Source organism: Acomys minous (genome assembly GCF_964271855.1).
Source record: "Acomys minous genome assembly, chromosome: 9".
NCBI classification, from domain to species: Eukaryota; Metazoa; Chordata; class Mammalia; order Rodentia; family Muridae; genus Acomys; species Acomys minous.
In genome coordinates, this window is record NC_140490.1 from 34,111,731 (window position 1) to 34,135,497 (window position 23,767).

The 23,767-nt window shown below is 41.1% G+C and overlaps 1 protein-coding gene across 5 annotated transcripts in view; it reads left to right on the top strand.

Annotated features, from left to right (window-relative positions):
* CFAP20DC (CFAP20 domain containing) overlaps nt 1-23,767 on the top strand; it is a 260,697-nt gene that overhangs the window by 70,093 nt on the left and 166,837 nt on the right. For all 5 annotated transcript variants that reach the window (XM_084794501.1, XM_084794503.1, XM_084794502.1 and 2 more), the window contains one exon: nt 16,557-16,671. In XM_084794501.1, the coding sequence (XP_084650627.1) occupies nt 16,557-16,671 (115 nt within the window). The remainder of the gene's footprint in view (nt 1-16,556; nt 16,672-23,767) is intronic.

Consider the following 23,767-nt stretch of genomic DNA (forward strand, 5'->3'; position numbering starts at 1 on the left):
TAGGAGACTCGGTCACAAAACGAAACTTAGAGAGTCAGGAAGAAGTAGTACTGTGGCGAATGGATGGCAGGGGCATACACACAAAGTAAAAGTCAAGTCGGGAAATGTGAACATAACATGTTGGGTGTGAGCCGGGAGGGCCGCCTGGGCTAGCAGGAGCGCTGGTGGGATCTGCGTGCGTGCTGAGGTTCTCTTTACCCACCTTGCCCTCAGCTGCCCTTCTCCCACGTGCTCTGAGCCTGAGAGACGATCCTGTCCTGCCTCCTACCTCATACTTTATTAGTCTGCAGATTCTGACTTCAGGACAACGAGAAACGCCAAGAGGTCAGAGGGCAAGAAGAAGGAAGAGCCAGGTACTTTCTTCTTTCTCTGCTGTAGGTTTCTGTTCGTGATCCTTCCAGTGACAGCTTGCGGTTGTGGCTTACGTACTTCCTCTAGCCCCTCCAGAACTGAGACTGGTAATGACTTCCACAGTTAGGATTCAGGGGATGCCTTACTGTATTTTTTTTTTCATTTTTGCCAACCCTTCCCATACATCTGCATCACATTAGTTTGTGATAATCTCTTCGTTTGAACCATGGGAACTGAATTCTGTTTCTGCTAGGTCATTGGCTTTCAGAATGAGGCCTGTTGAGTGAGACTAGGCAATTTACAGGCACCTGAGAGCTAGAAATTTTGATTCTGTTCTCAAGGCTGTGTGAAGCCATTATGCCATTCTCCTCTAGTGCTTACTGAAGGTGGCTACTCTGGATGCCATTAAGGCTAATGATTTGAGGGAAGCAGGAAGAATAATGGCTAAAGAGAGACCAGCTGGGAAGCTACACAGGTAAGAAATCATGGCACCTGGCCTGAGACAGACAGACAGGTGGGTCACCTGGAGCTAGCAGAGTTTTCAAAGAGAAGATATGAATCATAAATGGTAGGCTTCTGATTTGAGGAGCAGTGACCGAAGATAATAAGGATTTTTTTTTATTTAGTGAATTTTATTATTTGTAGTCCTGTTCAGGAAAAAATGTCAAGAAAAGGGTCCATGGCTAGAGATCTAAATCAACTTTATCAACAAGCAGAAGCATTTAAGGTAGGACAGAGTAGATCCATGGTCCCTATGAAAAGTTTGGGTTCGTTTTGTCATATTAAAGACAGCTGAAGAGTTCATGGCATTTAAAGGCCTTTATAAACTATTTTAATGCACACTTTTTGGGGGGATGGGGGAGTTGTTTGGTTGGTTTGGCTTTTGTTCTTGTCTCTATGTAGCCTTGGCTGTCCTGAAACTCATTATGTAGACCAGGCCGACCTCGAACTCACAGAGATCTGTCTTTCTCTGCCTCCTTCCCAAGTACTGGAATTAAAGACATGGGCCACTCTATCCAGCTTGAATTTGCACTTTAATTTCTTCCAGAATATTGTAAAAAATAATTTGTAAATCCACTTTAGAGAAAGGAGAAAACAAGAAGTCCTTCAGAAATCAAATGTAAAGCTGCTGTTCTATACTTCAGCCATATAGCAAGCTTGCTGTCTCAGTGGACATTTGGCTAAAGGGGCAGCACTTTTTACATGGTTTAACTCGTGTGAACATGGCAGCTTTGTGTGGGGAACCTGGGGACTGGCAGCAGAACTGAAGGACTTCACTTACCTGCACGTTTCAAGCTTCTGCAGACCCATAGAATCCTGCTCAGCTAGTGAATTGTTTATATTGTCTAACCTAACGGGGAAATGGGTTTGTATTGGTAAGTTTCCAGCCTAACCCAAATTAAAAGGGAAGCTTTCTAATTTCACCTTTCATTTCCTAAAAACTTGTAAGAGAAAAAAACTTACAATGACACTGCTGTCTTGCCATTAACACATAACATCCAAAGCAACCAGTAGCCCTGCAATTCAACGAGTTTTGAAATTTTTCTGTAGATTCTCTACAAATGATCATCTTCTGACTCTGGGGACATATAAATTTTATCATATGGCCTTCCGGTTTGTATGTTATAGCACTGAACTGTCACCCCCAGCATCTATTAGAATGATATTGACAAAATGTCTACTCCTATTGAACTAACTACTCAATAAGCCACTGTAAGTAAATTGTTGTGTTCCCGGCTCGAAGGCCAGTCTATTGATTCCCACAAGGCTTTGGGCCTGGCGGAGGAGCCCTTCCTGTGGTTCCCTCCTGGCGTCTGCAAAGTCTTTTTAAAAGTCTGAGCTAGCAAAGAACCTTTTTCAATATTGCTTGTTAATATCCTGCATATTCTTAGTGTATTTTATCCCAAATAAATAGTTATGCATTAATCAATGGCTTTGCTTTTAGGCTTAAAGCATTCCAATTCATATTATATTGTGTAATAACATATGCATGGTCTTTAATAAGAAAGGTTAGAATTGCTTTCCACAAGCACAGGTAATAGCATTTCTGTAAGAGCTCCATTGTGCATGCACATGACATTCCCAGCTCTGCCGGTTCACACTCCGGCAGCTGGTCTGTTGGTGACAGTGCTGCCCTTTGCCTCACCAGCCTTGGGAAGTTTTCCATGTTGCTACGTGGGAGCCTGTCTCATTTGTTTTAATAGCTGCTATATATTTCCTAAATATGGCATGGTTTAGCTTACTTAGAGCCCTATGGTAGGCCTCCAAGCTTTCCCTCTGTGTAATGTCAGTGTTACAGTGAACGTTCCCGTAAGTGTCTGTTTGTGTACTTGTGAAATAACATCCATTTAAAGAGGTGTGAGATTAGCATGTAAAAATAGAACAAGAGAATGTATATATTTCCATCTTCACTTATAGCGATATATTCAGGAAAGCAGAAATGAGAAGAAAAGGATGTAAACAGTAAGTAGTCAAGATATTTAAGGACATCCGACAGATTTTTTCCCCTTGTTGGATACTGTCATATTCCCACATTAGGGAAACAGGAACTTTGCAAGTTTTCAAAACTCCTGGCAATTGAAAATCTTTAATAGAGTTTGTGCTGTACCTTATATTAACAATTGGGAACGTAACTGGTTTATGGCTTGCTAAAAATGTACTTTTATCATCAAATACCTTTTTTATTGTGAATTTTGAAAAGCAGTCATTTAAGGTGATAGTATTAATGAAGGCAGAACTGTCAGTCCCATGGGACAGTCAGTGTCCTGGTCTACAGTGAACAAAGGTCAGAGAGCTGGGAAGTCGCTTTTCCCAGTGAAAGCTGAGTTCAATAGCCGTCCATGCAAGACATGTTTGGAAGGTGAGAGAGTGTGTGCTGTAAACTTCTGTAATTTGAATTCTTTTCCCTTAGAGACAGTTATTTTTTAATTGCTTAGATCACATACAACTCTCACTTTTCTAAGGAAATACTGTTTAAAAACAAATGTTTTTGTAGAGAGAGGAAAAGCCAATAAGAAGCGTACATTTTAAAGATTAAGGTCCTAGATTTCTCTGGTCTTCTCATCCTCACTTGGAAGGCACAATGAATGCCAGGCACCAATGTGTTAGACAACAGGCTTTCCGACTTTGGCCTTAGTACAGAACACGTGAGACCTACCTACTACCTTAGTTTCTCAGTACTGTGCTCCTCAGTTCCCACAAACAGGACGGGTTAAAACAATAGCAGTGCCTAAAAAATGGGCAAGCTTGGAAGCAGGCAGAGTCAACGGCCAAACTCTGCCAAGACAGGGTAAGCATAGTTCCTGCCTCACAAATATGTCTGTCAGATATATTGGGCCAGAAGGCTGAAGAAGATGCTCCAACATTATAGAGAATTTTGGGTAACTATTCAGGTAGCAAACTGTCTCTGTCATCTTTCATTTAAAAAGCCACTAACCTGCACTCCTGACATACTCAGATAATCAAGTTTACTCCTTCTCAAGTCTCTGAGGGAGTTGAAGACCAGGTAGCTTAGTTTTACAATGAATCTTAATTGTTTAGGGGTTAAGATGTTTTTAGGTCTAGATAGGTGTTCTGAGTTGATAATGACAATATGTGATGGAGATTGATTTACATTCAGAAATTTAGATGCACCAAGATAGGAAAGATGTCTTCTTCAAGGCTGTCAAATACAAATAGCCAAAACACTAAGAATGTAACATTTATATAATTCCTGATTATGTCACGGTTCTTCTTGCCATAGGTAATCTATATGTGTGTAATAATATAAATGTATATGTACGAAGTAAACTAATAAAAAAAGAAAAAAGAAGAAAAACAATAACAGTGTAAGTTTCTGAAACTAAAAGCCACCCCTTCCAAAAAAATTTTTTTTTATTGGGAGGATTAGTTTCCTCTGAACGTCCTGATTACTACATTTTAAAAATTCAATGTATAATAATCTTGTGTAGTATGAACTTAATTTAAATAGTATATAAAATCTATTCTGTTCTCTCTCCCCCTTTGTGCTATTATTGTTACACAAATTACTCCCTTATACTTTGTAATTCTAAACACAGGTTTATAATTTAATTTGGTTTGGTTTCTGTTTCTTTGTGCTTGCTTGCTTTTTGAGACAGAATTTTTCTGTGTAGCCTTGACTGTCTTAGACTAGCTTTGTAGACCAGGCTGACCTCTCACTCACAGCGAACCACCTGCCTTTGCCTTCTTGTGTGCTTGGATTAAAGGTGTGTGCCACCACACCCTGAAGCTTTTTTTTTCTTTATAAGAAGAATTTTGTTTTTGTTTTTGAAACAGGGTCTCATTGTGTGACCTAGGCTGGCCTGGAAGTTACAGTAGAGCCCAAGTTAGAGCCTTAAACTCTGTATCTTCCCACCCCATCCTCACGAGGGCTGGATCGCACAGACACATAACCAACACACCCAGCTGTCTTTAAGTAAGACTACGGAGGGGCAAGATTACATCCAATATACTTGCAGTGCCTTTTGTATTTGTCTGTTTTCCTACCTGTCTCTAATTTCTTTTTTCCTTATCTGCACATGAATTACTGTGCCCTGCCCTTTTGCTTAAGCCTTTTGCTTATGGTTCTTGCTGTGACCCAAGCAAAGAAGGGCTGCTTTGGGCTCACCCTTTGAGCTGTGGTCTTTGGTGGCAGAAGAGTTGTGGCAAAAGAACACAGGGCAACAGCAGGCCACGCTGGCCCAGGTCAGCAGGCAGGCCATGCTGATGCCGACTGCTCAGCTCCATGTCACCTTTCTGCTCGGTGTGTCACCCCAGCTGGTGGACGGTGCCAGTCTTCCCACCTCAGTTAATGTAATCTCAACACTCCCTCACAGATGGCCAGAGCCTCCTCGCCATGATGTTTCTGTACCTCACCAAGATGGCAATCAACCTTATTGCAGCTGCTTCCCCGATCTGCTCAAGGGGGACTCGCTGACAAGCAGTCCTTGCAATTTGTTGTTTTTATTAGACTATTTTAATATACACTTCTAAACAGTGCGTTTGCTAAGGTCAGAATCCTGGGTGGGTAGACGTTTGTCTAAATATCTCCCTAATGTCTCTGGTGTCTGGTGAGACATCAGCTGTTAACCTCAAGGAGGCTCCTTTCTGCACAGGGAACACCTCCCTCTTACCTCTCTCCATAGTCTCGCTGTCCCTGGCTCTCCATGGTGTGATTGTGAGCCTTCTAGGTGTTGTTTGGTTTCAGATCATTATATGTGCAGTTGTCAAACTTCTTACATGTATCATTGTTAGTGATTGCAATCACATGGCAGAGTTTTTGGCTGTTCCTTCTTCTCCTAGTGTTTCCTCTGTGTGTCTCTTTCCTCTGCCCCTGTTCTCAATGGTGTTCGATGGATTCCTATCCTGCTGGCCTCTAAGGCCATGTGTATTTCCCTCATGATGTTGAAATTAGGTAAGCCCTTCTGGTAGGAAGAAGTATAAAATTTGTGACCACTTCAGTATAGACAGATGAACTGTGACGAAACTCAACATATAGTCATAATGAAGACTCCAAAAATTAAGGTGAGAAAGGGTAGTGAAAGACGTAATGGCTTCCTCTATGGCAAACCTTGCCTGTCAACCTAACACACTTGGGAAGAAGTAACATCAGTTGCAGAACTGCCTCCATCACGTTGCCCTATAGGTTTGTTTGTGGGGCATTTTCATTGTTGCAGTGATGTAGGAGGGCCCAGGTGACTGTGGACTGTGCCATCAAGGCAGGTGGCCTGGGCAGCTGAACCAGAGCCTGGGGGCAATCCAGTAAGCAGCATCCCTCCATGGTTTGCGCTTCAAGCTCCTGCCTTTAGTTCTTGCCTTAGCTTCCCTTGAGGATGGAAACAAAGGAAATGGAAAGAACCTAACAAAATAAAAGTCCTCATAGTAGCTGTACAGAATTGGAGAGGCTAGATAAAGGTGGAACCATTTTGTACTGGCCTTTAAATTGCGATCCATAGCCACATTGCTGCAAACCTAAACAAGATGCCATGTATTTGAAGATGCTATTTTGCAATCTCACTATTTCCTTATGCTTAGGCCTAAAATGTGTATTCAGTGTTGGTAATTTTTGATGATAATAAGGAAAAATCAAAGTCATCGGAACCACTTTGACTTCAAGAACAAATGATTCTGACCAATGAATTCAGTCTTCCAAAGTGTGACATCGGTTCTAACCTGAAGTTCATGCTGACCCGAAGTGAACATTCCCAAATAGCTGTAAATGATTGTGCGGGGAGAAGAAAAGTGTAAGGATAACTGAATAGATGGGCTGATCTTACCCTCTCGGAAGGTTGCTACCATTTACTCAAATTCTTACTGAGCTTGCCAGTGGGAGAAAATTGTCAATCAAAGATGATGATATAAAAATGAACTGAAGATTGAATTGAAAAGTAATTCTCTTTTCAAGTGGTTTGCAAATCTAGACGTTAAGTTTGGAATGAATGTCGTTAATGACCATAGCTGGGAGAGCCATGTACCTGCTGATCACTGGAATATTATTACACATTAGGTTGATTTTCCTGTCGACTCCCCATTTTTCCTCAACATGGTCTCATCACATCTTTTTATCTTACTGCTGACCCTTAGCTGTGAGAGCTTGCTTGAGGTTATAGCAGCATTTTAACTTACATATTTTTTTTAAATGCATCTTTAGGTACAAGAGGGATAATGCCACTGTTTCTTCTTTCTCTTTTTCGTTAGGTTGCAGGAGGTTTTAAGTGGTGAAAATCAAGCCTGTATTACAAGTGAAGGCTGCTTTACAAGCTGCCTTCCTTACAGCAGCTAAATTGCCCCCCAAAAAAGCACATTCACATAATGAAGCTTTGAAGTAGTCACACATAGGCATTTATATTCTTTCTCTCATGAATGACTAATTTTAATTTTTTTTTAAAGTAGCAACTCAGCTTGCTTTCAGAACCACTTAAGCCTAGCACATGATTTTGTTTTCCTCTGAAACCAACGACTCTTGATTATGAGATGAGAAGGTTTGCATATTAATTTTTGCAGACAGTGGATAAGCTCCTATCACGTTGAGAGGCCTCATCCATAGCTGGGCACATGATCCTTTAGAGAATCTCCCCAATGTCAGAGCCATGATGGCTAGGTCTAAAAGACCTGCTTTGTGTGGAGTGAACCCTGACCTCTGTGAGGGAGGAGCTCCTGCTGGGAGCCTCACAGCCCAGGGGAATCACCTCTCTTAACACTGTACTTGTAATGGGTACAAGGAAAGGCCTACGGTGGCACAGAAACAACTCTTTGTCTGTGTTTTCATGCAGTTCTGTGGAGTAGTCTACCTGAAATGCTCTTTCTCACAGATGTGGGAATCCTACCTGCTCTACCTTATACTCTGTCCAACGCCATCTTCTGTAAGAGGCCTTGCCTAACCGATGGGTCAAAATAGCATCTTCCACTCATATCCCTCTCTGTCGCCATCCTTACTTTCTCACGGTGCTTGTTAGGTGAGGACACACTATGTAACATTATTTGTTTATTTGTTTATTGCTTCATATGGATGGAGACATTGCGTTGTCCGGTGCTGTCCTTGTTACCTGCTCCATGGCTGGCACTGAGGACATGCTCAGTAAATAGATAGACAAACATAATTTCTGTAGGATTTTTAAGGACGAAGCTCATCAAGTAAAGTCAATTAAATTAATTAACAATCCTGATCCATCTTTGTAATAACCATGATGTCCTGGTGTAGCACTCAGGGCCATACAGGAGACACACTGAGGGTGGCAGCCTTTGGTGACATCTACACTATTTGTTTATAACCATAAATTAACCACAGCAGGATAAAAGGCGCCATGACGTAAAATCCAGACTGTTCAGTGGTTTTCATTATTCAGGATGGTTCACTGATAGAGAGCTGTGAAGATGTGAATGACCCACGTAAACTTAGTTATTAGAGAACTTTAAAACTTTAGTAAGTGCACAGACCTTACTAAATAATCCATAGACAAGCAAGGCAGTGAAGGTTAGGCCTTAGGAAACCTCTTTGTGTCAGGCCACTCCAAGCATTTTCACATATTCTCTAGTGCAGTCTTGACAACTGCCTATAGATGCTGACCACTGTCTGCATTTTACAAGTGAGGAAATTAAAGCATAGAGATTAAATGATTTTCCACTGTTGTTCAAAAACTACATGGTAAAGCCAGGATTTGAACCCAGAAAATCTTGCTTTAAAATGACTATAAAGAACAAGTAGGTCATATTTCTGTATGTGTATTATATATATGCAAATGAGTATATATATGTGCATATCCATATGTGTGTCCATGTGTGTAGAGGCCAGAGATTGATGGTGCATTATCAAAGTCCAGCTTCGACATCAACTGGGGAAACTTAGGCGGGGTGTAGATCTCATAGCTGGCTGGTCACCCTGCAGACTTTCTCTGTGGGCACCTCCCAGCCCAGAACTGATTGTTACCAGCAATAGATTCCACTCATGGTGGCAAGCAGGGGCTAGGGATGATGGCTCCTAGCAGGGGCTTCCACTGATGGTGGCAAGTATCTAAAAAAAGAAAGGGAAAGAAGGAAAGAAAGGAACCATGCGTACACACACTTACACTTGATGATGAAGTAAGACAGATTCCAGCTAGTAGGTTCCAACAAGCTTCTTCTAGGTTTCTTTTACTTTACACATTCATATACATGTATACACACACACACACACACACACACACACACACTATTTTGGTGGATGGAACCAACACTGAAGAGCAAGTTCCAGCAAGTTTATACACATACATATATACATGCATGCATCTTTGTAGAAGGAAAAAGATTCCAACAACCTTACTATTTCTCCCACGGCTTATATACCCCAGCAAGATCTTTCAAGCAGAACAAAAGTCACCATGTGGTTACATCTTATTTTCTTTAAGTGAATGATTACAATAAGTATACATAAGAAAAACACGTTCCTCAGTATCTTCACACGGTCAAATGTTTTTGTATTATGGGTGAGGAACACACGTGAAAAACAAGTTATTTCCCAGAACCCATATACATTTTAACTAAGCAGCTTGGTATATAATTAACAGAGAATAAGCAAGCAAGGTGATTTCTCAGCCAGCTTTTCTTTACTGGCAGGCTTCAACTTAAGGTTACAAAGAAAGAGTCAATTATCTTACAAAGTAATCTTAAAAATATCTTAAAAGAATTACAATTCTAAACTTCTATATAAAAATAATCGGCCATTTCTACTTTAAATCCTAAAGGTGCTCACCTACTCATTAATAATTTTATTAAATCATATCAGGAAGCTGAGGGCAAAAATACGTATAAGAAATTAGTCACCTTGAAGTCCGGCTTCAGTGAGTTACGTCAGCTAGTGCTAATTGCTCACTTACCTCAAAAAGTCCATAGCTTTACTATTAAGGGTGTACTTTTTCTTAACTTCAAACTGTTCTATAAGATTTTCTGTGTCAGAGCCGATAATAAAAATATCTTTACCTAACCTTGTTGAACAATCTGTTTTTCCAAATTTTTTCTAAGGGTCATTGTTTATAATATACATCTGCAGGTTTCTTTTCTAGAGTTGTGATTGAGTCATTAATCTGCTCCAGGGGCGATGCCTGAAAGAGATCAAGCATTGTTATTGTGAGTGCTAATGATACTGCTCAGGGAGGGTCTAGCAGCCGCCTTAGAGTATTCACACAATTCATTCATTAGGATGATTGTGAGGACTACAAGGGTAACAAGCGGAACTATGCTCCATAACAGTATGAAGTCCTCAGGATGTGCAGTTCTCAGGGTTATGCCTTGCTGAGACACACCCGTCATGGGTTTGCTAACTGATGGGCCATATTGCATGAGTTCTAGAGCTGTTTTGCTGTTCCCTCCTGCACGGACCCCAACAGTACGTGTCTTCCTCAGTCATTTTTCATCTTGTCTTTTGAGATAGGATTCCACTGAGCCCAGTGCTGATCAGTTGTGCAGAGTGGCTGGCCAGCAAGCCCCAGGGGTCTGCGGATCTATATCTTACCCCACCCACCCTGTGCTAGGATTATAGACACACAACCACCACTGCTATGAACCCAGACTCATGCCCTTATGTTCGCCCAGCAAGCATGCTAGTGATTAAGCTGTCTTCCCGTCCCCCTGGTGTGATGCATTTCTGCTACTGTTAGTTGACAGTAGCTGGTGTGCACTCATAACTGAAAGCTAACTTGAATAACTATTGACAACTGAGTTGTCTTTTCCCAAAATTAAAGAAGTCTACCCGTCTTATGCTGATCACTGAGAACTCGGTGAATTGCTGAGCCCTCCAAGAAAGGTGGAAGTTAAAGTGAGTGTTTTTTGTACATTCTAGAACAGTGCCTTTTAAACTCAATAAAAACATGACTGTCAAGCGGTAAATCTGAAATGCATGGAACTGCATGTGACTCATGAAAATACAAGATTTCCATCCTTTTATGGCCTATAAAATGGAATATAGTCACTGGTGTAGATCAAAGGGGAAAATGAAAAAAAAATAGTAATAGAAGTTAAAAATATGCTGTAGTAAGTCAAAAAGAGATGTGATTGTTTTTAATCTGGATGTCTGGGATGCTATCTTGAAGGATATGGCATTTCAAAACAAATTCTGATGAATGATTGTAATTTCAGTTGGCAAAACAGAGGAGGGGATTTCCCAGAGAAATATGAAAACAATAGCACAAATATGTTTAATATGTAAGTGTCCCTACCATGACACATTGTCTGGACACACTTCTGGATGCGGCACACTTTCTCAGGCTGGATAGAGTTGGATGCTAAAGTCCCCAGGTATGCGCCTCTTCAACTTTGGGGGCCAGAAATCTGGCTGTGTGTGCTCCTTCTTCCGTTTCTTTAAATGGTGCATTCTGTTGGCCATGAAGAATGGAATCCAGGGGCTGTGATGGACAGCGTTGGCCCTGATAGAGCAGCAGTGACATTGACGCAGTGCTTCCTTACACTGAGCTTTCCTCCACTGCACTTGCTCCCCTGACTCCCTTCGTCCTACTTAATGGGTTCACTTCTCAAGACGCTTACACACACTTGCCTCTCTTGTATTCTACATTTGGGGGTGTGCTTCAAAAAGAGGGAACATAGCACAGCTTGGTTTATGAGAATAGCCCAAACAATTGGATTGCTAAAGACTCACGGGGAGAGAGACCTCAGCCAATGTTAATGTTTACTGATAGGTTGAAGGCTTTAAGTCTTGAGAAAGGGAAATCTAGCCACTGGTACAACTGTCCAGTCCTTTCTAAACGCACTTTACTCAGGTTTAGCAAGTGGATGCTCCAAGCAGTACCCACGGGATCATCTCTTGCCAAAGAGAGATGTTTGGGTAGTTTATGTTTATGCTTATGTGGTATTTTTCAAAAAGCCTATGGATTCTGCCTTGTTTACTGTAGTGGTTCTAGATAGATCAGAGCATTCTTTACAGAAGCACTTCGTTGGGATCTTTTCCTGTAGTAAATTCAGTGTGTTTGTCAGAAGGACAGCCATAACTACAAGTAGCTTGGACTAGTCTCTCCTCTAGAATTCTGTAATAGTAGAAGTAAGTGTTAACTGCCTGCTGCCTTCTCCCTTCCTCGTTAGCAACAAAATGTCAAAAACACAGATCTAAGGTCCTGGTTAGACACAAGCTAGAGTTATTTGGGAAGAGGGACCTTCAGTTAAGAGAATGCGTCCACCAGAGTGGTCTGTAGAGCAGTTTCTTAGTTAATGACCGATGTGGTTCCTGGGGTACATAAGAAAACCGGCCGAGCAAACCACAAGGAGCAAGATAAAAAAAAAAAAACATTCAGCTATGGCCTCTGTTCTCCTTCCTGCCTCCAGGTTCCTGCCTTGACTTCCCTTCATGTTGGACTGTGATACAGAACTATAAACTAAAATAAACTCTTTTCTCTCTGAGTTGCTTTTGGTCATGGTGTTTGTTCAGAGCAACAGAATGTAAGTAAGACATAAGGCAACTGCCGTTCTTTAGAATTGTCAAATCTACCTAGAAATAGTTTAGCCTTATTCCTTGTCTTGCCTTTGTAGGCTTTAGAATTCCTGGCTCTGACACATGCTCCCTGTGAGATCCTGGTCAGGTTTCCCAGTGTCTCTGCGCCCCCCACTACAGTGGCAAATGACAGCACTGTGGAAACAGTCGGCAGACTGTGGCGAAGGCTGTGGATCTAGAATCGGGTGCTTCTAGCCTCATTCTTCCCTGTTTATAACTGTAACTGCTAAAGGTTCACATACCCCACGTAATAAGCAAACAAAGGTGTAGAGAGGGAAAAGGCAGAACCAAAGGATCTTTATGCACTGATGGCACGATTATGTGGCACATCCTTGGGGGTATGCTGAACAGCGACTGAACGTGCAAAGGAATGAAGCAATATTTAATAACAAAGTCTGCATACAAAAATCAGCTGATTGCTCTATACCAGCTGCAGATAGCCACAAAGTTAAATTACAAATGTCATTTCCAATTGTGTAGAAGTAAAGTACCAAATACCTATAAATATTTTTAAAGATATACACAATTTATAAAATGCAAATCACAAACAATGTGAGAAAAATCAGACAAATTCCAAGTGATGCAGATGTGTTGTAGTAGATTGGAAAACTCAACATTGTTTTCCAAAAATGGCCATCAGATTCAATATAACCAGTAAACTCAGTCCTAAATATAACTAGATCTTTAACTCTCCATAGAAAAGCAAAGTTAAACAAGCCTTAGACAAAACCAAAGACTTACTATTAATCGATAATAATCAAAAGAGTATGTTATTGACATAAGAAAAAACAAGTGAACCCTGAAAAAAAAAGTGTTGATCAAGGAAAAGTCGAAAAATAGATCTACACATAAGTTTGTGTGATGTCTTTTGAATGTAGCTTTTCCTCTATCGCTTCCTGCACTGGTAGCATGACTCCTCCCCGCCCTAGTGTTTCTGGAGATAATGTGGATTTGTTTTCTTTTGATTGTGACGAGGAAAGAGAAAGTGCTTAGTCGTAATGCTACTTGATGAGGTGGGGTGGGTTGGTGGAGGGGATTCCCCTTCCCTGAGGAATAGAGGAGGGGGAGGGGGAGGGGGAAGAGGGAGGGAGGAGGCTGTGTTTGAGGTGTAAACAATATTTTAAAAAGAGAAAAGAAAACAATAAACAAGACAGCATAACTATTTTGTAACTATCTGTAGTCAAGGGTAGAATGTAGGCCCCGTAATAGCTCCCTTTGTACAATAAGACTCCTTGCCTCGGCACAATGGCCTCGTGTGATTGGCCGTTGCCTGAGCCTTCTACTTCCTGCTGCTCCTTTACCATGCTGTTGCTACAGTCTGAAGCAGGCAGTTTCTTGATATCTATTTCAGCATCTTGCTTGTTTCCTTTATTACATTTTCTGATAACTCTCATTTCTTATTTCTCCGTATGCTTTTTCTCTTTCCCATCAGCAAAGAAGTTCCAAGAGACTGGGACCTTTGCTCTTCTCACCCTTGTGTCACTGGTGTGTTCCCAGCAGTCACCTGGCTTAGCAGTTATTGAGTATGTCAATACATACATGAATGTTACTACAGTGATGGGACCAGAACACTGCTGTTTGAACTTCAGTCCTTAACGATGTGGACAACGTCAGTGTTTCTTCCCTGCAAGCATGGCACACCTTTAACCTGGGTCACAGGAGAATTGTTGGTTAACACGGTGCCTCTTTTTGCTCCTTGTCCTTTGCATTCCTCTAGTCCCCAACTCCCCCAGCACAGCATGCAGGGATGACACAGTGTCCCTGGTGATGGCCTTTGATCTACTCACACTTGCTCCTCACATCTACTCTCTTCCTGCTGCTGACAGAATCGCCCACACAGACAACTTGAGGGAGGATATTTAATTTAATTCCTGACTTCAGAAGAATCATGTCACGGTAGAATGCCTTCTCCTGAGGCAGGGAAGGTGAGCCAGAGCAGCCCAATTCCCATCGTGGTGGGCCAGAAAGAGGGACTGCCAGAGTTCTGCTGCACTCCACCTTTGCCTGTGGTCCCCTCAGCCTGAGTTCCCACCCACATTCATACAGTCTTTCCCTTTCGACTGAGCTTCTCGAGATGTCTTCACTCACACCTGTAGCATGCCTCGGTACACTGGGCAACTCTGTAGTTGACACTCCTGCTCGCCATTAGGAAGTTGTTAATGCCTACCCACCACATGGTGCTTCTATTTTTTAAATACATATGTTGTTCTACTACTACAAGATCTAACAGTCACAAAGGCAATATCTGAAAGGATTAGATGAAAGTTCTAATATATTTATTTTGGCACTTCAAGTCGGCTGTGTACAGTTGAAGTGAAGGAGGGACCACATTTAACGTTGATGGGAAAGACCATGCTAGAGTCAATGCAGTTGAATTTGAACCCTGAGCTTGGATGCCAGCATGGAAACCTTCCTTCCTTTTTAAGTTAAATGGGATAAATCAATAATCTGTGTTGTGCTGGGAGTCACTTGGACCCCTTTGACAAACCAGGTAAAGGGAGGTTTCTCCAACCTGGTAACTGAGGGTTTTATTCAACTATGATTCCTGTGGGGAGCACTATATGATTCCTGTGGGGAGCACTATCAACCCAAGTGGCTTAGCTTCCTTTAATCTCTACATTTGTTTGTGTCAGTATCAGTATCTTCGGAATTCTGAACCCACATTCCTGGTCATATCTGAACCTACATATTTTGTTTCCCGTGCACTTTCATCTTCCACACATTGGAGTCTACCTAGCATCGCTGATGCTCCAGTATACAGGAAATGTGACAGACAATCTATCAGCAGTGAATCCTTCCATAGTTTTGTTTTCCGGATCTTTCTGTAAAGGTGACCATCAATCAACATCTTTGTATGAAGGAGTAAAGAACAAACATTGGTGAAAAAAAATGATATTAACATTTAGTGCAAGAGGAGTGAACTTTTGGGGGAGGAATTAGAAGTGTACTCTGAAGTCATCCCATCTTATTTTTAATGCTAGATATTTTCTACAAGGTACAGAGACTACTTTATAGGTAACAGTGAGATTATAGGTGTTCCATAGGTAATAATGAGCTTCGTAAAGCAGGGAATGTGAGGAGGCAGCATCGACAACTACAGGATGGACTTACTTGCTTGCTTGGTTTGGTCTTAGATTTTTCTGTTTTATTTTGTTTTCTTTTGATTGTGACAGTGTCTTATGTAGCTCTGGCTGGGTTGGACTCTCCACATAGATCGAGTTAGTGCCAAACTCATAGATATCCATCTGCTTCCACCTCCCAAGTGCTGAGATTAAAGGTGTACACTACCATGCCAGGCAAAAAACACTATGCTGATCATTTTTAAAATAATTACACTATAAATATTAATAGTAGTTATTTAAATGAAATGTCTCCTTGAGGAATTAATCATTATCGAAGAGTGGGCATGTAATTAGAGACGTTGCTAACGTTTGGGAAGCCATTTATTTGCAGGTACAAAGAGAGGCTTTAAGAACTCATCAATTTGACAGTACAGCAGCCCAGGTCGGTTTGTGATTTTCAGCCTGGTGTGTTACCTTTGAGACATAAAAGAAGCAGAGCATAAAAATGAGCCTCTATCAGTTTGAAGCAAACCTAATCTTTGTGATCATGGCTGTGGTCTAAATCTATTACAGATGTTGAGATTTGGTGTCCTTGGTATCACTGTGGGGTGACTTGAACAGCGAGCAATAAACTGGTGTATTAAAATTCTAGGTGGAAGGTGGAAGGCATGTGCTTGGGAAGTGAAGCCGACAGTCGGCGCTTCATGTCTGGCTCAGCGCAGACTGAGAGCCTATGCAAAATGACAGGTGCACTTTTAAGGAAAGAAACCCATAATGTTTTCCTATTTAGTAGGTGACAGTGTGTCCCAAGATAACACAAGCTTAAGGGGCTGGAACAAGCATGGTTATTAAAGGCTAGCGGGTTCCCAGTTCATACAAATTGAATTTTTTCATAGGCCAGAGGACTGTGGAAACTCAGTGTAGAGTGCTGAAATAAATTAGCATATTAAGTGAATTTATACATTCGAGCCTGTGAGCACTTTGAATTTAAGGAAGAAATTTTATTACTTCTTGAAAGAAAATGACAATTCTTCAATTCTGTGTTCGAACTCCGTGTTGGAAAGAGCCTATTTGATAAATTATATCATTTTGATGATTATCCACAGAAATGTATTTTAAATTCATGGGAATCTTTCTTTTTTTTTACCCCATCTCTCTTTCTCGCTTTTCAGAATTACCGATTTAGGAAACATCAAAAGAAGATTGTATTTATCAACAGTCCACAAGGAACTGTCCTCAACCCCTCTTCATGCAAAAATCCCACTCTTCATGATCAAGCGTAAAATTGTAAGTATCACATGAATGTTGCCTAAAAGAGGATTAAATGTAATTCCCAGGACATTCATTATGGCCTTCTCTGTATAATGCCTTTTGTTAGGTTCCGTAATGCTATTAAAGGTGAATCAAATGCAAGTCTTTCCTCCTTGCCCCTCAACCTCTGCTAAGCAAAAGCGTATTGTTTAAATACAATGTCCTCAAAGCACATGAGAGAAAGAGAGAGGCCACCAACTCTGTAAAAGGGACAGAAATGATGTGTTGGCCAGCTGCAGGCTTCATGCAGGGCGCAGCATTCCTGTGGAGCTGGAGAAGTAGGAACCCAGCGTGCCAAGCAAAGGGACAGCATGGCCAAAGCTTGGGGCCTGGGAGTGGTATGTCCCTCAGGAACACAGACTAATCATCCCTGCTGCCAGATTTTAAACAGCCGAGGAGGCCACAGTGCCACAGCGCACTATCCTGCGGGGTGACTTTGGCAGGGCTGGCGTGGCTGACGACTGTTTCACCAGCCTCAGTCGGATAGAGTTTCAATTTAGTGGTACTGTTCTCAGTACCGTGTTTGTGTACCACCTATTCTAAGATACGCTTAGTTCTTTGCTTTAAATTGGCCCCCTTTTTTTAAATTTTTGCTTGATTTCTTTTAAAAGAAAGCTTTATATAACTTGTATTAATGAAGAGGTTTGTACAGTCTTCCAAAATAAAATATAAACAGGGCTGGAGAGATGGCTCAGTGGATAAAGTGCCCGCTGCTTACACATGAAAACTGGACTTCACATCCCCAGAACCCTGGTAAAAGCTAAGCATGTATAGCAGCCTCTTGGAATCCCAACACTCAGGAGGCAGAAACAGGGCCAGGAGGTCCCTGGGGCCGACTAGATCGCAAGCCTAGTCAGAGCTTATGAGTTCCGGGTTCAGCAGGTGACCTGCCTTGATAGATAAAGTGAAGAGCAATCAAGAAAGAGACAACCACGTGTCAACTCCAGGCCTACACACACACACACACACACACACACACACACACACACACACACACACACACACAAATGTACACACACACCTGCATGAACCACTGTGGCGGAGAAGAGAAACTTAGTACAGCAGTGGAGAGGGCTGGGGATACAGGTAAGCGATGCAGAGCTTGTCCTGTATGCATTTAATTCTGCGTTTCCCCTTTGACCTAGAAAAGGTTTCTAGTTCCATGGTTTTCGTGGGTTCGGGAAGTTGCTCTGGGAGTGAGTTCTGCAGCCATCTGAATGGCAGAAAGTGAAAGCCCCGTGGCCATTTGCTGTAACTAAGGCTAGGATTCCTGAGGACTGGCTGGTAGAAATGGGAAAATGGTTACAAAGCAACCTGAGAATCCTGTGTCTAAATGAACTGAGACACATGTACACAGAGTAGCCCAGATATGTGGTACCCTCTGCAAGAGCAAAAAGAAGTAGGATTGAGTCATTTGCTGTGTTTTTAAACATGTGTATGAGTGTACATATATATAAATTAAAGATATATGTAATGCAAATACTTTATACAGCTTAGAAATAGGTTATCCCTGGACATGTGTACATATGAGCAAAGCTAAATGGACTCAGTAGGGTGCATGTGTATTCATATATAATTCCCATATTTCATATATAATTAATATTTGTGTGTATATTCATAATTAATATGTATGTGTACATGTATGCAACAATAGGAATTTAAAAAGAGATCATTGTGAATTTGGGAGGTGGATACAGTAGGTGGGGGAGATGTAGGTGTTAGTGATGTATGTTCAATGTTCATGTATGAAGTTCTCAAATTTTAGTAAAATAAAGATAATTTGTTTTACTAGTGTAGAGATTCTCATGTTTATTTCTCTCATCTGTAGAATGCAGATAACATGAAGTATTTAAAGCGTAAACATCAAAAAGCGCTGGGATTTCCATGTTTAAATAGTAAAGCTTTTAGACGAGTACCTGGGTAAAGATCATAGCTGCTATGTGCACTTTAAATGCTACTTCCTATAAAGCCCGTAGACTGCCCCCCCCCCATGGAAGCTGCTTATCCTTGGCATTGGGTTTCTCAACTCTCATCACGCCCATAGTCCACCCTTCACCCACCCACTTACCTGAGTTTTATTTAATGGTACTGTCTGCCTGCTGCCCTGTTGAGCTTTTTAGGCCTACTTACTGTCAGTACATGGTACACTTACTGTACCTGAACTGAAGTGTTTACAAATGCTTGAACAAATTGGCAAGTCTTAACATGCCTCCTGGTAAAATAATGAGTGTTTTGTAGCCAAAGCATGTAAGTTTTGTGATGTGCTTGGTGATTTGACACGTGTCCAGGAATATCCAAGTATCCAAATAATACTAAGAGCTGGCTCTCATTTCCCTCCCAGTTCAGCAGAGATGATGCACAAGGTTGGTATTCTGTACTCCCAATGAGTCTTTATTGAACTAAAGCTGAGTCATGTTTAAATTAATTAATTTATGTACTTACTTACTTCACATCCTGGTCGTAGCCATATCCCTCCTCACCTCCTGGTCCCACCCTCCTTCCCTCTCCTCAACCCCCTCCCCAATTCTCAAAAAAGGGAACCCCACTTCTAATCCATCCCAGCTCATCAAGTTGCATCAGGACTGAGTTCTTCCTCTGTGGTCTGGCAAGGCAGTCCTGCCAGAGGGAAGTAATCAAAAAGCAGTCAACAGAGTCCATGACCTAGAAAGCCCCTGCTCCCCTTACTATATGACCCACATAAAGCCTGAGCTGCCCATCTGTTATGTCGTTGTAAAGTGCCTAGTTCCAGTCAGTGCATGGATTAAATTGACGGATTTCTGAGAAATTTTACATCAATGTTCATAAGAGAAATTGGTCTAAAATTCTTTTTCCTTGTTGGCTCTTTATGTGGTTTAGATATTAAGGTGATTTTGGCCTCATAGAATAAATTTGGTAATGTTCCTTCCCTTTCTATTTTTGTGGAATAGTTTGAAAAGTATTGGTATTAGCTATTCTTTGAAGGTCTGGTAGAATTCTGCCCTGAAAACAGCTTGCCCTTGGCTTTTCTTTTGTGGGGGGACTTTTTATAACTGCTTCTATTTCCATAGGAGATTTAGGATTATTTAATTTGTTTATGTTATCTTTATTTAACTTTGGTAAGTGGAATCTATCAAGAAAACTGTCCATTTCGTTTAGATTTTCAAATTTTGTGGTATATAAGCTTTTGAAGTAAAAACCTAATGATTCTTTGGATTTCTTCAATATTTGTTATTATGTCTCCCTTTTATTTCTGATTTTGTTTATTTGAGTTCTCTCTCTCTCTCTCTCTCTCTCTCTCTCTCTCTCTCTCTCTCTCTCTCTCTCTCTTTCTCTTTCTCTCTCCCTTTCTGCCTTTTTGTTAGTTTGGCTAAGAGTTTGTCTATCATGTTGATTTTCTCAAAGAATCAGCTCTTGGTTTCATTGATTATTTGAATTATTGTCTTTTTTTTTTCTAACTCATTTCTTTCAGCCCTGAGTTTGATTGTTTCCAGTCACCTACTCCTCTTGAATATGTCTGCTTCTTTTTTCCCCTAGGGCTTTCAGATGTGCCATTAATTTGTTTTAATAAGATGTTTCCATTCTCTTTATGAAGGCACTTAGTGCTATGAACTTTTCTCTTAGCACTGTTTTCATTGTGTCCCATAATGTGTCCAAAATTTGAGTATGTTGTACCTTTATTTTCATTGGATTTTAGGAAGTCCATAATTTCTTTTTTTCATTTCTTTTCTGACCCAGTCATTATTGAGTAGAGTTATTCAGTTTCCATGTGTGAGTAGGCTTTTTGTTATTTCTGTTTTGTTGAGGCCCAGCTTTAGTCCTTGGGTCTGATAGGATACAAGATATTATTTCAATCCTCTTGTGTATCTTGAGGCTTACTTTGTGACCTGCTATATGGTCAGTTTTGGAGAAGGTTCCATGAGGTGCTGAGAAGACAGTATAATCTTTTGTGTTTGAGTGAAAAGTTCTGTAGGTATCTGTTAGGTCCATTTGATTCAGGACACCTGTTAGTGTCATTATTTCTTGGTTTAGCTTCTTTTTCATTGACTTATCCTTTGATGAGAGAGGAGTGTTGAAGTCTTCCACTATTAATATGTGGTAAATCAATGTATAGTTTAAGCTTTATTAATGTTTCTTTTATAAATGTGGGTGCCCTTGTATTTGGGGCATAGATGTTCATAATTGTGACATCCTCTTGTGTATTTTACCTTTGATGAGAATGAAGTGTCCTTCATTATCTCTTTTGATTAATTTTGGTTGGACATCTATTATACTGGTTATTAGAATGGCTACTCCAGCTTGCTTATTGTGTCCATTTGCTTCAGATACCTTCTTCCAGCCATTTACTCTCAGGCAATGTTTATCATTATAGCTCAGGTGTGTTTCTTGTATGCAGAAAAATGTTGGGTCCTGTTTACACACCCATTCTGTTATTGTCTCTTTATTGGAGAGTTGAGACCCTTGATGTTGAGAGAGGATAATGACCAGTGACTGTTAGATCCTTTTATTTTGTTGTTGGTTGTAGTAGCGTGTTTGTGTGCTTGTCTAATTTTTGTTTTGCAATGATGAAGTTATCCATTTCCTATGTTTTTCTGGGTGTAGTTAGCCTCCTTGGGTTGGAGTTTTCCTTCTCATATCTTCTGTAGGACTGGATTTGTGGGTAGGTACTGTTTATATTTCTTTTTGTTGTGGACTATCTTGTTTTCTCCATCTATGGTTATTGAAAGTTTTGCTGGCTATAGTACTCTGGACCGGCATCTGTGGTCTCCTAGAGTTTGTAAGACATCTGTCTTGGCCCTTCTGGATTTTATGGTCTCTGCTAAAAAGTCAGGTATGATTGTGATAGGTTTGTCATTGTATGTTACTTGGCCTTTTTCCCTTGCCATTTTTAATATTTTTCTTTGTTCTGTACATTTAGTGTTTTAATTACTATGTGGCAGGAGGATTCTCTTTCCTGGTCTACTCTATTTGGTGTTCTGTAGGGCTTTTCTATGTTTATAGATATCTCTTTCTTTAAGTTGGGGAAATTTTCTTCTATGATTTTGTTGGCCTTCTCTTTCCTCAATTCCAATTATCCTTAGGTTTGTCTTTTCATGGTGTCCTTGATTTCTCAGATGTTTTGTGTCAGGATTTTTTTTAATTTAATATTTTCTTTGACAGCTGCATTGATTTCTTTAACTGTATCTTCTACAGCTGAGGTTGTCTCCTCCATCTCTTGTATTCTGTTGTTAATGCTTACCTCTGTGGTTCCCGTTCTCTGCTCTAAGTTTTCCGTTTCAAGATTTTTTTTGTTTGTTTGTCTTTCCTTTGTTGATTTCCATTTTCAGGTCTTGAACTGTTTTATTCATTTCATTCACTTTTTTGTTGTATTTTCCTATATTTCTTCTCATTTCCCCCTCTTTAAATTCTCAGACAACTTCATAAGCATAGCTTTATGGTCATCTTCCTGTGTTTCAGGTGCATTAAAATATCCAGTGTTTTGGTGGATCCATGTTGCTCTGTTTTTTGTTGATTGTGTTCTTATTCTGGACTTGAGCCATTTGGTTTTCTGTGGTGTTGGCTGTTAGTTCCCAGAACCTGCTGGGTTTCTCAGACCTTTGTGATCCAGTGAGGTCCTGCTGGTCTCTCCATTGCAGTTCCTCAAGAGTCAAGAGGAATCAAAAGTCTGATTACAGGAGTGTAGCACCCCTGGAACCTGGGGTCCAGCAGTCGAGTGGGAGGAAAGCAGAAGGGGCCACAAGCTTTGAACTGTGCTGGATTCCTGGACCTGGGATATAGCTTCTGCAGACTTCTACCTGTGGCTCCCCAGGTCCTGCAATATCCCTTTCCTGTCCAGGAAATACCTTAACTGAAGGCTGGATCTTCAAGTCTCTGGAGTCCAAAATTGTCTTCTGGATGGCAGAAGAAATCTGGAGGAAGATGAAAGGGCTCTGATGTTTTAGATCCAGCTATGCTGCGTGTTACTGGCCAAGTAGATGCTGAGCTCCAAGGGCCACTCAGATTCATCTGAGTTCTGCCATCTCGGGACCAGCATCCTGTATGATCCTATTTTCTAAACTGTCTCCTCTGGGGAACCAGTAGAGTTGTGGTTTGGAGTTTGGGATGCTGTCCCCCAGATTCTGGTACTGCCCATGGGGAAACAGAAAGAATCCAAGATCTGATTGCTAGAACAGAGAGTCTCTAGGACTGGAGATCTGCATTTGAATAGGCAGAAAGTGCAGGGGGTTGCTGTTCCTTGACCTGTGAGACAGCCGATGGGGGCCTGGAGCTGTGTGTCACCACCTCCCAGGTTGCCCCCTCCCATCCAGGAAATACCAACTTTGGTGTTTCGGAGTCAACAGTCAGGTTACTCACTAGATTTGCAGTCTCTGCCCTTCTCTTAGCCGGATATGGTAGGCACTTACTGCCTCCATCTTCTGGTTCAACCCCTGTCGCTGAGTCGTGTTTTAAGGACAGTTTCCATCTCAAGTAGCAGAGAAGCTGGGTATACCCCATCTATCCAGGATGCCACCCTTGGAGCCCCTGCCCACGGTTGAAATGATAGCTGCCTAGTTTTCTGCTCTTTTAGTGGGGGCTCTTTTAGTGGATCTTTCCTATCCATCATGATTTGTAGCTGTCTTGATGGTAAATCTCAACAGAGCATTCTCAAAGCACTCAGCTAACATTTAAAAGTTGGAAGATCTCATACAAATCCTTGATTTCTGATCTCTAGAGACACCACTGGCTTCCTAATCTGAGCCCACTGCATTTCTAAGGGGCTGCGCACTGCCCTGTGAATCCTCTCATTTGATACATTGTGTACACAAAAAGAGGCTTCCATTCTGCTCAGCTATCTGCCTGAGACTTCCAGGAGTTAAAGTACAGCCCTGAGTCAGAATGATATTGCTGAATTGTTCACTCTTCTTGTGTTCTGTAGCTAAATCCTTTTGATACCAATAGGCAATCAAATTAAATTCATACAGCCAAACCGCTCTGAGTATTTATATATAGGCCACTTTCTGTTTCAATTATCTTTAAATGTTAACCTTCCAAATTTATTTTCCGTACTATTCTTGATTACGAAGATTCACTTTAACCTTTAAGTTGCAGCAATTTA